Source organism: Sturnus vulgaris, chromosome 3 (assembly GCF_052056855.1).
Source record: "Sturnus vulgaris isolate bStuVul1 chromosome 3, bStuVul1.hap1, whole genome shotgun sequence".
Lineage (NCBI taxonomy): Eukaryota > Metazoa > Chordata > Aves > Passeriformes > Sturnidae > Sturnus > Sturnus vulgaris.
Window position 1 is genome coordinate 114,325,641 of NC_142245.1, and position 14,362 is coordinate 114,340,002.

The window sequence follows — 14,362 nt, forward strand, 5'->3', positions numbered from 1 at the left end:
TGCTCCAAGCCCCAATGTCCAGCCTGGCCTGGGCACTGCCAGAGACCCAGGACCTCCCCATCCTTCTAGGGAACAATTCCTGCCCAAGATCCCACCCAAATCTCCTTTTCCAGTTTGATCCACTCCCTGTGTGCTGTCCCTCCAGGCCTTGTCCCCAGTCCCTCTCCAGGCCCTGCCAGGGGCTCTGAGCTCTCCCTGGATCCTTCTCCTCTCCAGGTGAGCACCCCCAGCTCTCCCAGCCTGGCTCCAGAGCAGAGGGGCTCCAGCCCTGCAGCAGCTCCGGGGCCTCCTCTGGACTCATTCCAACAGGTACCAAATTTGCTTTGGTTGGTAAAATTAAACCTCTCAAAGCAAAGAGCAGCTCCAGGTGTCCCCCCCAGCCCAAGGCCTTAAACCAGCCCCTGTCACTGCACCCATGGATCGTTCCAACCTGTTCCTCTCCTTGTCTGCATAGCCCACTTTTCCCTGGAAGCAGAGAAGTGGTGGGAAAGGGCAAAGCAACGCTCCCCAGGACAGGCACCAGGACCAAGGAGGGGCACCGGGTCCTGCTGGGGTTGCAGCTCACAGCATTTGTTCCCACGTGGGTGAATCCCATCCCTGGCAAGGATTTCTGGACCCCCTGGCAGCCCTTCCTTGCCCTCCCTGTGCAGGGTCAGCCCATCTCCCTGGGATTCAGCCCCAGAGGTTGTGTCCCCACACCAGCAAAGCCACAAGAGCTGCAGAGCAAGAAGCAACAAACCCTGAAGCCCTACAGAGGCAACTCTAAGCTGCAAGGAATTTCCATCTTAGCTTAATGCAATTTTGGGGGGCAGAATTCCAAATGCTTTACAAGATAATAGGATTTGAAGCACCAGTTAGGGGAGGAGGAGAGACTGATTTAATCTCATTATCCCCAAAACAGCCTGGAAGAAGAGAACAGATGCAAGGCTTGGAGTGAAGCAGGGGAAGCTCTCCAGAGCCTCTGTGCCTGTGCTTGGAAGGTATCTCAGGGAAGTTCCATGGCTTGGGAAGTTTTCCTTTCTCCCTGCAAGGACTGGGGACAATATTCAATAAACAGCTTTTCCCCACAGCTACACACGTTCCCACCTTGCTTGCAGAACTCAAAGAGCTGGAAGAGCCATTTCTTGGACAAAGGGCAGCTGCTCTGCAGAAGTTTGCTGATACAACCATGGAATATCCTGAATATTCATGAAAATTCATTGGTTGGAAGGGACCCACAGGGATCATGGAGTCCAACTGCTGTTCCTGCACAGATACCCCAACAATCCCCCCTGTCCATCCCTGGCAGGGTTATCCAAACTCTCCTGGAGCTCTGGGGCTGTGCCCATTCCCTGGGCAGTGCCCAGCACCCTCTGAGGGAAGACTTTTCCTTGAGATCCAGCCTGACCCTCCCTGACACAGCTCCAGCAGTTCCCTCGAGTCCTGTCCCTGTCACAGAGAGCAGAGATCAGAGCTGCCCCTCGGGAGGAAGTTGTGACATCCCTGAGCTCTCCTCTCAGCCTCTTCTCCAGCTGAACAAGCCAAGAGCCCTCAGCTGCTCCAGGTGTGGCCCCTCCAGACCCTTCCCCAAGTCTGTGCCCCTCTGGATGCTGTCCCACAGCTTTAGACCCTTCCTATCCCCCCAGCTGCTGCCAGGACACTTGTCTGTGTGCTGAGCAAGGCCAGCGATGCTGTGCCCACTCTGGGGACACCCTGGGGCACGGGGACAGAAGCAGGGCTGGCTCTGGTGCCAGCTTGGCTGCCACCCTTGGGGACAGTGCTCTGGACAGCCAGGACACGGCTGTCTGCCCAGGACAGCTGCTCCCAGAATATCAATGAGCTGCCAGGCATCTTCAGGGACAGATCCCAGGAGTATCCTGGCCATGCCCAGCCTCCTCCAGCTGCTTTTCCTTGTCAGGGTCTTCCTTACAAACATTACTAAAGTTGTTCCTTCCACCTCTTCACTTGTGAAGCCCCAAACCCAGCAGTGTTTGAGCCTGGCACTGGCTCCATTATACCCTCACCTCATCCTCGCTGGAAATTAGTGTCACCTTCTGCATTTTGGATCTCCACACACTGGTCTAAGTGACTCACATCCCTCTCTAAGCCCTCCTGTCATGACCACCAGCCTGGACTCTGGATTTCTGCCCCATTTTCAGGGAAAGAAGGTTAAAGGGAAAGCAGAAGTGCCCAGAAGGAATTTCATACAGCCCAGAAACTTCATACATCTTCCCAAAGCAGGCAGGCATTTGTAAAGGGTCCTGCTCTAGAACAGCTCCATGTTCACAACCACAGCTTCTCCTCAGGGCTGCAAGGAGGAGCCAATCCAGCCCAGACAGCTCCCTTGGGATTGGGGTCAGAACTCCTTAGGGAAAGAGCAAAACCAGCAACAATCTTACCACTGGCACCACACAGGAGCCTCCTGGCCATGCCAGGGTGGCTCCAGGGAGCCACAGGCACCCCAAGAGCTGGGGACAGGCCCCATGGCTGTGGTGTCATTGCAGACGAGCTGGCTGGTGTTGTTATGGGATTTACAGACACAAATGGCTTGTATGGCTTCAACCCAGCATTAATCACACAACCAGGATGCTTCTGGGAGATCCAATTATGTGTCCAAAGAGGAAAAAAAATACAGATTTATAGCCCAGATTCTACTAATGGTCTTCCTGTCCCGGAAAAAAACAATTCTGCTTTGAAGTAATCTGGTTACCCAGAGCCAGCAGCACTGCCAGAGAATCCTGGAGTGTCCTGAGTTGGGAGGGACTCCCAGGGGTCATCACAGCTCCTGGCCCTGCAGAGGACATGCCAAGAATCCCACCGTGTGCCTGGTGTGATTCACACCATCACCACTGTCTGCTGTTGGGTGGGGGACAGCAAACAAAGATGGATTTGCACATCCCATCATGCTCCAGGCAGGATCAGGGCACTCAGCAGAGCAGCTCCAGCAGCTCCACCAGGCTGCTCCCTACAAATCCCCTTAAACACAAAGAAGGCACAAGGCTAAGAACTTTCTCCCCTCAGGCTCAAGATAAGCCAGGAGGCAAAAAAACTCAACCAATCCCAGCAAATGGAAGTGAGCAGAGCTGTGCCAGGAAAAACAAGGCACGTTTGCCCTATGCCCACCCTTGGCCAACGTGTGAGGAGTCACCTCACCCTTTAATGGTACTGATTAACTCGAGCCCTGTTTGTCTTTTCCAAGGTCAATTCTCAGCTGGCAGCAGAAGGGAGCAGGTTGGCAGTGGAGAGCTGCCCCCACCACATGAGCCCAGGGGTTTGGTTCCCACCAGGAAGCTGCAGGAAGGATGAGGGTGTCCTGGCTGTGTGCTGCCCCAGCTGCAGCTTCTGTGTGTCCTCTCCTCTTACCTGGGTTTCACTGGGCAGCTTTTAGACACCCAGCAATGAATGATGCTCCAGAACACAGTAAAAAGTCACAGAATCACTGAGGATGGAAAAGTCCTCTCTGAACATCGAGTCCAGCCATCCCCAGCACTGCCAGGGCCACCACTGCCACATGTCCCCAAGGGCCACATCCACAGGGCTTTAAATCCCTCCAGGGATGGAGACTTCAAAGCTCCCTGGGCAGCTGTGCCAGGCCAGGACAGTCCTTTCCAGGCAGGAATTGTTCCCAATGTCCAATCTGAGCCCTCCTGGCCCAGCCTGAGGCCATTTGCCCTTGTCCTGTCCTTGTTCCCCCCCTGGCTGTCCCCTGCTGTCAGGGAGTTGTGCAGAGCCACAAGGTCCCCCCTGAGCCTCCTTTTCTCCAGGCTGAGCCCCTTTCCCAGCTCCCTCAGCCTCTCCTGGGGCTCCAGCCCCTCCAGGGCTCTGTTGGCAGGAGCCCAGCACTGAACACTTGTCCCAGAAAGGCCAGAGCCCCGTTCCTCAATAAGGAACTGCCACACTGAGCAGAAGCCTCCCTCCTGCTCCCCAATCCCCACAGCATGTGTTAATTCATTGGGAAAACCACATTCCTACCCTGCCAACACACTCTGATATTCACAGCCTTGGTTCTCAGACAGCAGCTGGGACATTCATGGAATCCCACATTGCTTTGGATTGACCTCAAAGCTCACCCAGTGCCACCCCCTGCCATGGGCAGGGACACTTTGCACTGTCCCAGGTCACTCCAAGCCCTGTCCAACCTAGCCTGGAACACTTCCAGGGATGGAACAGCCACAGCTCCTCTGGGCACCCTGTGCCAGCCCTGCCCACCCTGCCAGGCTAGAATCCAGTGCAGTCTCTCTCTCCAGCACAGCAGCTCCAGGTGGGACACTCAGGGCTGTGGCTCTAATGCAGCACTGGAATTATCCCAGAGTGGGACAGAGTGGGATTTGGCCCCACCACCCTGGTGTCAAATCCTGACCCTATCCCACTGCTGTGCTGGTGCAGGGGAAGTCATTTCCCCAGGGACACATCATGTGGAGCAACACTTGATGTTGATGGCTTTGGCAAGCAGCCTGCCAATTCCAGCTGCATCCATCCTGGAGCTCTCTCTGCTCGGGAACATCAAAAATCCATGAATAAAAGGCCATGAGTGTGAGGTGATCAGCTGCACAGGGCTGGCAGTGATGAACCTTCAGGGATGCAGTCAGGAGGATTGGTCAGCAGTGAACCTCTGGAGTGGCAATCGAGGGATGAGAGCAGTGATTTGGGGGATGAAGACTGGGGGAGGGGGGAGGAAAGGCAGAGTCAAAAATGCAGGGACAGGAAATTTGTTACAATAAACACTGAGACTGCCGAAAGAATTTCCTGTGTTGCCAGAGCTGGTTTGGGCTTCAGAAAATAAGGGGAAAGAATTATTCCCTTTGAAGGTGGGCAGGCCCTGGCACAGGGTGCCCAGAGCAGCTGGGGCTGCCCCTGGATCCCTGGCAGTGCCCAAGGCCAGGCTGGATGGAGCTTGGAGCACCCTGGAATAGTGAAAGGTGTCCCTGCCCATGGCAGAGGGTTGGAATTAAATGACCTTTAAGCCATCCAAACCAGTCTGGGATTCTGTGATAATGCACGAGTCAGTGGAAGAAAAGAGAATTTCTTACAATCCCTAGAAAAAGAAATCAGATTGAATTTTTCCATTCAAGGAAGCCACAAGCCCACACACATCAGGAGATGATTCCAGGTAAAGCAAGGCACTGCAGGGAAGGAGGGGCAATGCTACCCCCAGGTTTCAGCAGAGCCTTTGTGAAGGGCACAAGTAAAACCTTTTTTTTTTTTCCAAAGCACATTTCTGCCCTCTCCACAAAGAAGAAATTCACAATTAACAGGAAAAAACCCACAATTGACATCCAGCTTTGTGCAAGATGTGAAGCACAGAGAGTCAGGTCACTGACACAAACCCTTGTAATGTGGCCACTTTTGGAGCCAGCCACAGGAAGTGATACTTGAATTTCCACAATGCACTCCCAGTTCTCTTCCAAACCCTCTGCACAGCCAAAGACTTGCTGCTTATTTAGCAATGAGTAACTTTTCTGCTGGAATTCCCTGCAGCCAAGACTCAGCAGACACCAATAAACATTGCAGCAAACTTTCAGTGCAATTAAAGAGCCCCAAGATGGGCTGACAAACAGCCCACGCTTTGTTTACCTGATGGCTCTGCACACCTTGCAACACTCAAGGCACGAGCTGGGACCCAGCCAAGGAGAGAGAATTTCCAACACATGGAAAAGCCACAAACCAAAGGCACCAGCAGGCTTAGCACTGTCACCACTTCAACCACTCCTTCCCCTCCACAGGCCTGTGGCTGCTCATCGTGGCACCTCTGTGCCCAAATTAACAGCTGGCATTGGGAATGCAGCTTCCTGCTGCTCCACTGTGCTCACATCCATGAGAAAGGCACCTGCTTCTAGCAGATGTCCCCAGCCACCAGCTGCCTCAAGGATGCAGGCACAGCAGGATGGCACAGGATGGGCTTCACACAGGTGTGCTTCACCTGCACCACAAGCAGAGAGCCCAGAGGGCTCCTGCTGTGGGACAGGACAAGGAACCCAGGAAGATGGACAGGACCTGGCTGTGTGTGCTGGTACCTGAAATCCCCCAGGCCTGGGCTGATCCCCCAGTGCGGGCTCAGGTGAGACCCCACCTGCAGAGCTGCCCCAGCCCTGGGGATTCCAACAGCACAAGGACCTGGAGCTGCTGCAGGGCTGGAGCCCCTCTGCTCTGGAGCCAGGCTGGGAGAGCTGGGGGTGCTCACCTGGAGAGGAGAAGGATCCAGGGAGAGCTCAGAGCCCCTGGCAGGGCCTGGAGAGGGACTGGGGACAAGGCCTGGAGGGACAGCACACAGGGAATGGCTGCCAGTGCCCCAGGGCAGGGCTGGATGGGATCTTGGGCAGGAATTGTTCCCTGGCAGGGTGGGCAGGGCTGGCACAGGGTGCCCAGAGCAGCTGTGGCTGTTCCATTCCTGAAAGTGTCCAGGGAAGGTGTGGCAGCCAATACAGCCACAAGCTGCCTGTCCCTGGGCCAGTCATTATCTCATACAAAAACCCACACAGGTCTGAAGCTCCTCCTGGAAACCCTGCAGGACTCGCTGGGGACTGAAGCTGCAGCAGGTCCTGACCACAAAGAGCTTCATCACCACCACTGAGTGGCTAAAACAAGTGAGTTTGGGAATCCCTTACCAAAACATGGTTCAATACCTCTGACACCCTGTAGAGCAAAGGCCACTGCTCAGAAACCAGCAGCACTCCAGCAGCAATTTCAGGGTTGCTCTGGAGGAAGAGATGTAAACACAGCCAGAACAAGTCCTGGGAGTGGCACCAGCTCATCACTCATCAAAACCTTCCAGCACGTCAGAAGTGTCTCTAGAAAGCTGCATAAATCCCTTCCTTCCCCTCATCCCATCGCTGAGCACAGGGGCAAAGCTCAGCCAAGGCTGGTGAGCTGAGTCGCTGCCATTAATCCACAAACACTGCTGCTGTCTCCTCCAACCACAGCACTTCCCAGAGCACCAGAGCTGCAAGGGACAAGCTGAGCTGGGCAGTGCTTCAAAGCCCTGAATTTAACCACAGAAAAGGAGGAGAAAGAAGAAAAACACCTCGAAGTCGGAAATCAGAGTCTAGGAGGTGCTCAGCAGGTTCCAGGCAGCACCTTGGGAAGCTGAGTGTGTTTAAAGGCAGCCACACACTCGGCTGTCTCACAGCAATTAAAAGAGCCCTTGGGGAAGGAGTCAAGTGATTCCAGAGCTGGCCTCAAAGGCTTCCCCTCCTTCTCACCCTTCCTGCTAAGGAGAAGCCAAGCTGGCAGGCTGGGGGCAGGCACTGGCCTTTAATTAATCACTGTGGCCTTGAGCCTCACAGTCACAGCCCAGCAGCAAAATGCTTCCCTTGCTGCTTCCCTTGCTCCCAGGGTTGTTGTTCCATCAGTCTGAGCTGCCACCGGTGTTTCTGAACACCCTGCAGAGATCTCTCCAGGGCTCCTGTTTCCAGAGCAGCCTAGAGAATCCTGCCAGGAACAGCTTCCAGCCATCTGCTTCCCAGCATCTGCAGCCCTGCTCCCCGTGGCACTGCCAGCCTGGAGGCAATGGGATTTCTGGCTGATGGGCAGAGCACCCTCTTCTTCAGGGCACAGATGGGACCAGCAGCCGGGCTCCCACCTGGAAGAAGGGTGCAGAAAAGGGAAGAGAGCATCCAGAAGGAAAATGCTCTCCACAATAAAGAGAAATCCCTGAAGCCTGATCCTTGGGTGCATTCAGTGCCCCAGGTCTCCAAGTTCCCCCTTTCCATCTAACACTGGAAATGAGGAATAGAGTTGTTTTCCTGTAAGAAAACCCTTTGAGAACTTGAATAATCAAATGTGGGAAGGATTTTCTACAGTTAGGACCTGCCAATAACATGGATCAGAGGCCCATTTGCTGCTCCCCCACCCGGGATTCACCCCATCCAAATGGATGCAGTATCTATAATTTTCCCTCCTCAAAGTGCCAGCTCTAATAAACAGCATTTCAAAGGGCACCTTTAGGTCCCTTAAGGCCACCATCAGCTCCTGCTCAGACACAAGGACATAGAATGGAAGTGTTTGAGGGTTTTTGGAGCAGTAGCTTTGCTAGAAAAGCCTCATTTGAGTTTCTTCTTGCTGAACTCACGCTGGTTCCAGAAGCTTCTGGGGTGAGCCACCAACCTGGTCCACCTTTGGACTCAAATGTGACACATGGCACCACCTTCCCTCTCCATTCCTCCCGTGCCTCAGGTAAGGAGTGGCATTCTCACCTCCTCCTTCGCTGGCATTTCCCCAGACCAAGATCCCTGAGGATAAGATCCCAGGAATGCCTGAGGCCCATGTGGCATCAGGACAAAACCTTGTACTTGCACAGAAAACCAGGGCAGCAGACACTCACGTGCAGCCAGGGCCTCCTGCACAACACTCGTCACTCAAGCACCTTCCCTGCTCCTGTGGGACCTGGATCCAAGAGCCACACATGGATCACAGGCCTGGGAATACTGGAAATAGTCATCAATGGCTCCATCACACCAGAGACACCCATAGAGGACAGGATCCCTGAGGGCAGAGCTGGACAACACGGAATCACAAGCAGCTCAGACAAGGCTGGGTGAGAAGAGGCTACAGAGAAGGCAGGGCACGTGACTGGAATAGAGAAAGACAGGGACAAACCATCAGAGCTGGCTGCAACCACCAGGGACATGAGAGGCTGCAGAGCTGTGTCTCCACTTCGAATCATCAAATCCCAGACTGGTTTGGGTGGGAAGGACTTAAATCTCACCCAGTGCCACCCCTGCCATGGCAGGGACACCTCTCAGTGTGCCAGGAATGTCCAGCCTGGCCTTGGGCACTGCCAGGGATCCAGGGGCAGCCACAGCTGCTCTGGGCACCCTGTGCCAGCCCTGCCCACCCTGCCAGGGAACAATTCCTGCCCAAGATCCCATCCAGCCCTGCCCTGGGGCACTGGGAGCCATTCCCTGTGTCCTGTCCCTCCAGGCCTTGTCCCCAGTCCCTCTCCAGCAGAGGAAGCAAAGCAGAACAGACACCTCTGTGAACACTCCAGAGGGCCCCATCTCCCCCTCTCTCATACATCTCCAGAGGGACGTTGCCCAGAAGCTGCCCACAAGCCCATCTGCAGACAGTTGTTAAGAACCCGACCTCTGGCATCCAACTGCAAGTTTCCACTCAGAAATAGCAGTGCCTGAATAGCAGTGCCTGGCTGCAGCTTTCTTGGCAGGGGACATCCCACACCTGACAGGAACAGAGCGCTGGGCTTTGGCAGAGGACATTCAACACCCAACCAGAGCAGGGTGCCTGGATTGCTTTTCCCTTGGGATGTGCACACACAAATCCTGCTGCATGGCTCCAAACAAGCTCTGCAGTTTGGATATGGAGAGCTCCAGCCTGCCAGGAGCAGCCACCAGCTGGCCCAGGCTGACAAGTCACAAGTGCTGGAGCAGACACAGCTGGCATTTGTGCAGCTCAGGGGAAGCCTCAGGCCCTGCCAGGCAGGGCTGGGACACATCAGCTGCAGAGCATGGATTTGGTCCCTCCCTGCCCAGGTGAGCTTAGCCTGGCTCCAGAGGGATATTTCCTACACCTCAAGAATTCCCTGCTGCAGGAGTGTTACAGGCACAGAATTCCAGGATCCCTGAGGCTGGAAGAGCCCTCCCAGCCCATCCAGCCCAAGCTGTGCCTGATCCCCTCCTTGTCCCCAGCCCAGAGCTCTGAGTGCCACATCCAGGTGACACCTCCAGGGATGGGCACTGCAAAGCTCCCTGGGCAGCCCCTGCCAAGGCCTGAGCACCCTTTCCATGGAGAAATTGCTGCTGCTGTCCAAGCTGAGCCTGCCCTGGCCCAGCCTGAGCCCATTTGCCCTTGTCCTGTCCCTGTTCCCCCCCTGGCTGTCCCCTGCTGTCAGGGAGTTGTGCAGAGCCACAAGGTCCCCCCTGAGCCTCCTTTTCTCCAGGCTGAGCCCCTTTCCCAGCTCCCTCAGCCTCTCCTGGGGCTCCAGCCCCTGCCCAGCTCCGTTCCCTTCCCTGGACACCTCCAGCCCCTCCAGGGCTCTCCTGTCAGGAGGGGCCCAGAGCTGCCCCCAGCACTGGAGGTGCCCCAGCAGTGCCAGCACAGGGGACAGGCACTGCCCTGGCCCTGCTGCCACCCCACAGCTGGCACAGCCCAGGGGCCACTGGCCTCTTGGCCACCTGGGCACACCTGGGCTCGTGTCCAGCTGCTGGCACATCATCCCCAGGAAATCCTCTCCAGCACCATTAAAGCCTGACACCCTCTCTGCCAGCGCTGCACCTTGTGCTGCACGGCTCCCTCAGGCTCAGGAGCTCCTCAGGGTCCCTTCAAGAGCAGCCTGAGCACCGTTCCCTCTGTCCCTGCCAGCCTGGGACAGCAGGAGCACACTCCTGCCTCTCCCCTAGCCAACAGGAATGTGAACACTGCAAACTGAAACCATCTGGACTCCTGGCTCCGTGAGTGACCCAGCCAGGGCTGGAGAAGGCCGTGGATCATCCTGCATGAAACTCCTCAGCTCCAGGGACACCAGCTCCTCTTCAAGGACAGGCCCCTTCCCTGGGACACATTGCCTCCTCCACAACACCCCAAATCCACCTGCTCTTCTCCAAATAGATGGTGTGTGGCTTCTGTCAGGCACAGCCAGGCCCTGGCATCGGTTGCCCAGAGAAGCTGTGGCTGCTGCATCCCTAGAAGAGTTCCAGGCCAGACTGGGCTTGGAGCAGCCTGGGACAGTGGCACCCACGGCAGGGGGTGGCACTGGATGTGCTTTAAGCTTCCTTTCAACCCCATCTGTGATTCTGACAAGGTAACCCAGCTTTGGAAGCTGCAAAGGGCAGAGCACAGCAGGCCTCAATGCCTAAATCAAGGCTGGAATATGTGACCCAGTACTGAGATTTGTGCTGGATCAGCCACTTTCCCAAGGCTAAAATAGCCAAGAACAAAGCTCCCCAAGGAACCAAGACACAGAGGAAGCAAGGAAGGCAGCAGGGCAGAGACAGGAGCGGAGCACAGATGGTTCTCTTGGAGTGAACCCACCCATTCCTGTCACAGTCTATTGACTCAGTAACACCACAGGCTCTGGGGCAAAGCTCCTCCTGTCCTCAGGACACAGCTCCATCAGAGCCCTGCTCCCACATTCCAGCCCTGTGCCCTCAAAGCAAGGCCAGGGAGAACCCCACCAGTGCCCAACTGGGACTGGATGCTTTTTGTGCTGTGTGGGACTTTCCTCCACACCCAGGTGCCTTTCAGGGTTCTACTCCCATATTTAACTGCAGCAGCATTTCTGTCAGAGGTGTCTTCAGGGAATTACATGGGAGGAGTTCTGGTCCCTGACACATGATCCAGAAGGGTTGGAGACCCCCCCTTGTGCCTGTACAGGTGCTGAGAGATGGCAGCAACCCCACCAATCCCTCCAGCACGACAGGAAACAGGCAGAACATCCAACAGTCTCCCTCTTGGAGCAAAAGAATTATCTTTGCAGGAGCCAAACCAGTCCCTTTGGGAGGCCTGGCTCACAGTTGAGTGTTTTGATTCACTTTCTCCAGCACCCACGCAAACCCACGGTCATTCACTGCCTTTCTAAATACAAGGAAATTTTCCTGATGAATCCCCACCCAGCCAGCCTTCCCCAGGGAATCTCGTCCACCCTGACACATCATTCCAGGCCACTCTCCCAAGTCCATTTCTCTCCACCTCACCAGGGTGCAAGAGGAGTGTGAGCAAGCCCCACACACAGCTCCAGGAGGAGCTTTGCTCCCTGAAGGCCTCAGACTCGTCCTGATTGTCCCACACTCCTAAGTGACACCTCACGAGCCACCCTGGAGGACAACTGGAATGTGGGCCCATAAGATTGATGCCACAACAAGAGCAAAGCAAAGAAGGTGAAGTGAAGCCTTTTTACTTCACTGCTGGTGTGGGAGAAGAAGCAGAAATGGAAAACACCTTCGTCTCCACATAAACATAGGATCCAGCATTCCCCCGTGTTAAGGATGTCGCCTACTTTGGCCCAAAATCAGTCCCGGGGGATTTAAATGCCACAGCAGAGACATTTGGCACTTCCAGCGCTTCCTTCCAAGGTTCCCAGTGCTTTGAACAAGACACAGTTTGGCCACGGGGCAGGAGCACGGCAGTCCTGAGCTCCATGGGGGCAGTTCCTGGGCCAGCCCTGCTCCTGGGAAACCCACAGCCCCCTCTGTGGTCCCTTCATGGAGGGCACAGCCCCAGAACTCGCTGTGTGCAGGCCAGGTCACCACTGCCTCCCTGGCCCCCAGCCCAGGAGGAGAAGCTGCCAGTCACACCCTGATCATCCCAGCAAGAGGGGTCCCATGGCACACACAGTCCCACCTTAACCACACTGATCCTCACTGCACCCACAGCCCCCCAAATCCCAGCTCTCACTCACTGCAGTTCCTCTGCCATAAAACCCTGGGTCCCTCTGCAACCCCCTCAGCCCACAAACCTCGGGTCTCACTGCAGCCATCCCGCCCAGACCCTGTGTTTCCCTGCAACCACCCCCAAACTGGGTTCTTACTGCAGAGCTCCCCCTACCCTGAAACCCCAACGTGGCACTGGAGTCCCGTTCCCAAACTCCAGGTTCCCTTTGCAGCCCCCTGTCACCAGCCCAGATCTCACTGCAGTCCCCTGCCACCATCCCAGGTCTCACTGAAGCACCAATCCCCATCCCCAAACCCCCCTGTGTGTCACTGCAAACCCACCAAACCCTGGGGATCACTGCACCTCCCACCCCTTCCAAACCCGGGTTTTGGGTCTCACTGCAGTCCCTCAAAACCCCGCACATCGCTGCAAACCCCAAAACCCCAGACATCACTGCAGACCCCCCCAAAACTCGTACCGCCCTGCAGTTCCCCCTCGCTCCCTTTCAATCTGGGGTTTCACTGCGGTCCCCCCCTACACCCCAAACCCCGGGACCCCCTCTACATCCCCCACACTCCACGTCTCCCTACAGCCCCTCCGAAGATCCCACCCCGGCTCCCAGGCCCTGCTGGAGCCTCCCCTCCTCCATGCACCCCAACGTCCCCCAGCCGCCCCTCGCAGGCCCGGCCGCCCCTCAGCGCTTCCCTCACGGGCCAGGCCCCGAGCCCGGCCCCCGCCAGCACCGCTACCTTGTACTTGCTGAAGCCGGCGAGCTGCTCGGGGGTCACGTACTCCATGGTGCCGTTCCTGCTGTTCCCGGTGCCGCTATTCCCGCTGTTCCCGGCGCTGTTCCCGGCGCTGTTCCCGGCGCTGTTCCCGGTGCCGTTCCCGGTGCCGCTCCCGCTGTTCCCGGCGCCGCCGCCGCCGCATCGGCCCACCCGGCGTGGCCGTGACGTCACCGAACCCCGCCCCGCCCCGCCGCCATGGCGCCGCCTGGCGGCCGGGAGGGCCCGAAGCGTGAGGGGAGCAGAAAAAGGCGGGAAAAAAAGACGCCGAAAAACGCATCTTAACCGTGCCCTGGGTCGGCGTGCAGCGATTCCCCGTGTCCTGGCACTCCAGCTCTGCTAAGAAGTCTCTCTTCGTCTCTCTTGGATCTCCTTTAGGTAGCAGAAAGGGCTTAAAGGTATTGCTGTACCATTTTCATCTCCTTGAGGCCTCATGGATTCCGTGTGGGATGAGACGCCGAAGTCCATCCAGTTCCACCCCCGGCCATGGGCAGGGACTCCTTCACTGTCCCAGGGTGCTCCAAATCCCATCCAACCTGGCCTAGGACACTGCCAGGGATGGAGCAACAACAGCTTCTCTGAGGAGGGAGGGAGAAAAAGAACAGGAAGAGAGCAAAAGGAGGAAGGGAAACTAAGAACAAAATTGGTCTTCTCAGACCTCCCCAGCTGCTCTTTCATGCTCAGCTCTGTCTCTCTCCTTTGCCAGCGTGAGCAGCAGACAGACCCCACTGCACAGCTCTGCTTTGCTTTCCAGTAACACCCAACACCACCAGCTCTCCTTCGGACCCAGGCAGGGTGTCAGACACTGGAAAAGGTCAATCAAACTCCTTGATTTTCTATCTTTTGCTGTCAAGGTTCTCTGTAATTTTGACCTCTTGATAATACCTGCTCAGTATTTCTCCTGTGTACCAGCCCAGAGTAAAGAAACCTCAGTTTAGCCCCTTACATTTAAATGTTCTGGGGTGTTAACACAGGGTCACTGCACCCAATCCCAACTGGTGCAGCCTGGCAGAGCTGCTGCATCCCGGTGTCACTGCAAGGCACCACATCCATGAATTGTTGAGGCTGGAAAAGATCTTTAAGCTGTTTGTGCTCCTCCCCACAGCAGGACCTGCAAGGAAGGAGGTGCCAGACATTGGCACAGAGGGAGACTTTGGCCAAGGACTCCTGGAAGAGACAGGGAAAGGTGCAGAGAACAGCCTGGCTGAACAGGAGAGGGAGCTGGGACACCTAGAACAGGTGAGGGGAGCAGGTGAGGGACACTGCAGACTCCTGAT

The 14,362-nt window shown here is 56.2% G+C and overlaps 1 protein-coding gene across 1 annotated transcript in view; it reads right to left on the reverse strand.

Moving 5' to 3' along the window:
- SELENOI (selenoprotein I) overlaps window positions 1-13,257 on the reverse strand; it is a 28,450-nt gene extending 15,193 nt beyond the window's left edge. The window contains exon 1 of the mRNA XM_088162622.1: window positions 13,050-13,257. Coding sequence (XP_088018748.1) covers window positions 13,050-13,097 — 48 coding nt within the window. The 5' untranslated portion in view covers window positions 13,098-13,257. The remainder of the gene's footprint in view (window positions 1-13,049) is intronic.
- Between the last annotated feature and the right edge of the window lie 1,105 nt (window positions 13,258-14,362).